Genomic DNA, 2840 nt, shown 5'->3' on the forward strand with positions numbered 1-2840 from the left:
CGTTTTAGGACAATTAGGGCCCATCTTCTGCCAAGTGTCTGACCCCATGGGGTTGTTCTGTGTTTGCATTTAAGCAAGTGACTTCTGGGAAGTCCCCGGCCGCCCGGGGTTCTATGATATTTGTAGTGCCGGGGTTCGCACGCCAGTGCCCCCAGCCTGTAGAGGACTTTCTTCAGGGCCCGTAGCTGCTGGGCGCACCCCTGGCAGGCGGGCTGTGCCGCGGGCACATTTGCCTTTTGTGAAGGCCGAACTTGAGCTGTATCCTCATAGGAAGCAGTGATCACCGCGGACGGGCGCCCAGGACCCTGCCGGCTGTGGCCAAAAGGCTCTGAGTGTGCCTGGTGGTCTGGCTGGAGCTCACAGTGGGCTGTCTGGGGAGGGTGGGTGCCTCCACTATGATCCTTAAAGGATTCCTCTGTGTGGGTGGATGCGTGTGGGCATGACTTTGTACTCAGAAATTGAACTCTCGGTCACGTGGAAGCCACGGGACTGCTCTGAAGCCGCTAATAAAATCTGACTGTTCAGCCCCCCCACCCATGGTCTATCTTCTGCTGTGCCTCACACCTGTCCTTGGCAGCCACGGGGTGGGTCTGCAGGGGGTGAAGGGGAATGGGCAGGGCCATGGTAGCAGTTAAGCAGGGAGGGACCCCTGCCAGTGGCCCCCTGGACCCAGGAAGAAGGGTGGGGATCCTCGCTCCCGAAGAACAACGGGAGGGAGGGAGGAAGGGAGGGAAAGCAGGTGAGGAGCAGGGGCAGGGGAAGATGGGCTGGAAGGGTGGACATGGTCAGAGCCCTGGGTGGGTCTCCCTCCCAGGCCTTTCACTAGCTCCCGGAAGGTAGGGGTGGGGCAAGATGACAGTGCAGGACCTTAGGCTCTGTTCACTGAGAGGGGACCCAGGGCCACAGCCCACAGTAGACCTCTCGCTACAGTCAAAGGGGGCTTGACAGGGCCAAACAGGAGAAACCATTTGCCCCTAGTTGCTGCCGCACTCCCATGGCCTGCAGCGCCAGTCCTGGCATGGGCTCCAGGGACACCTGCCCGCTGGCCACTGTGACAGAGCGGAATCCGGCAGTCCTGGCAGGAGCCTGCGCGGGGCCATCCCTTGCCTCAGAAAGGGCATGTATTTTTAGGCAGGCCACAGGGTGTTGGCTGAGTCTGCAAGAACTGAGGCCTACAGCTCCCAGGAACCAGCTCCCAGGTGACAAAATCCATCCAGCAAGGATTGGGCCAGAGTGGACCGCATTCCCATCCCCGCTGAGTGGCAGCCATGGGTGTGGGCCTGCCCTGCCTGCTCCTTCCTGCTCAGCCCCTCTCACCCCGCTCAGCCCTCAGCCTTCAGCCCCTTTCTGGCTACTCCGCAGGCAATGTCTAGACAGGGTCCCCCCCGCCAGGCCAACCCAGTGTCTGCCAGTGGCCTCCTGAAGTCCCTACCAAGACGCCAGGAATGGCGGGCAGAGCACAAGGAGGGCCCCCATTCACCTGCATTTTTCCCACATGTTCAGTGGGCACACAGGTGGGCACCCCCCGTGGAGGGCACCTCCTGCCAGGCTGGCCCATGGCACACCATGCTGCCAGGGGTCTGAGCTGCCAGAGGTCTGAGTTGCCTGGGGTGTGCTCCACTCTTCCACTCAGGCCTCCCTGGGGTAGGCTCCGCGTCCAGAGCCACACACCCACACCCTTGGAAGACACAGGCAAGGATGCCTCCTCTCCAAAGCCTTGCCCCACGCACACAGATGCATTATCCCTGGAGTTTGTGCTGCCCCACAGGCCTGTGCTCCCAGGAGCCCTGCCAGGCAGCTGGTGGCATTCTCCACGTGCAGACAGAGGCTGAGGGCCAGAGACGTGCAGTAATGACCCCGGGTTACCCAGGAGGGGCTGATCTGTCTGCTTTCAACACTGGACTCTTTCCCAAGGTGCCCAGAGCCTCTAGAGAAGATGTATCTCTTCATGCCAGCAGGGCTTCCCAGCCACTCACCCTGGAACCCTGGCCTGCCCCACCTATACCCGTCTCCTGGCTCCAGCTGCTTCCGAGACTTGTTCCTGTAGCCTCCCAGGCACCTGTCTTGCCCGCAGGCAGCCTGCCTGGCTTCCTCCGACCACAGCACTTTCCACGGATCGCCATTACAGCACACATCTTCCCTACCCACAGGTGCTATGCCAGGCTGGGCTCCTTCCAGGCGGGGCACGGTTCCCTGCTCCTCTAGTTTGCATGGGACTTTTAACATTCAAAGTCCCACGCCCCTGGGAAGCCAGGATTGAGTCACCCTAGCAAAGACCACATCCCATTCGCCCTGGTGTGCAAGGCCAAGCTTACAGCAGGCACTCACTGAAGGGCAGGGCTCTCTGACGGTCTGCAGACCCACGTACCCCCTTAGAAGTAGGTGGGCGGCCTCGGAGGCCTCCCTCAGCAAGGCTCAGAGCACCTGAGTTAAGCCCGTGGACAGTGCGGTAAAAGAACATCAGATGTTCTGCGCTGATGTGTGATCTCTGGAGGATAACCGCCCGCCCGCCGCCCCGGGCCTCTCGGACCCCTGCCCAGGACTGGCCCTAGTCAGCGGCCGCGACTTCAGAGGCCGGGGGGCGGGGCCGGCGCCTCATTAACATAATCTATGCGAGGGGCGTTTAGCAGTCAAATATATGCGCATATATCTCCATGGCTGATGAGCTGGCCGGGCACTTTCAAAATGGCGGAGTGTGGAGCAAGCGGCAGCGGGAGCAGCGGGGACAGCCTGGACAAGAGCATCACGCTGCCCCCCGACGAGATCTTCCGCAACCTGGAGAATGCCAAGCGCTTCGCCATCGACATAGGTAGCCGCGGGCAGGGCGCTGGGTGCGGGCG

General features: G+C 61.5%; 1 protein-coding gene across 2 annotated transcripts in view; it reads left to right on the plus strand.

Moving 5' to 3' along the window:
• The first annotated feature begins 2650 nt into the window (after positions 1-2650).
• The window catches only part of PANK4 (pantothenate kinase 4), an 18410-nt gene continuing 18220 nt past the window's right edge, over positions 2651-2840 (plus strand). Inside the window, exon 1 of one of the 2 annotated variants that reach the window (XM_011930983.1) lies at positions 2651-2809. In XM_011930983.1, coding sequence (XP_011786373.1) covers positions 2662-2809 — 148 coding nt within the window. In that variant the 5' untranslated portion in view covers positions 2651-2661. The remainder of the gene's footprint in view (positions 2810-2840) is intronic. The other variant, XM_011930984.1, reaches the window with a different exon arrangement.

The sequence above is a fragment of the Colobus angolensis genome, unplaced genomic scaffold (assembly GCF_000951035.1).
Source record: "Colobus angolensis palliatus isolate OR3802 unplaced genomic scaffold, Cang.pa_1.0 Scaffold89, whole genome shotgun sequence".
Lineage (NCBI taxonomy): Eukaryota > Metazoa > Chordata > Mammalia > Primates > Cercopithecidae > Colobus > Colobus angolensis.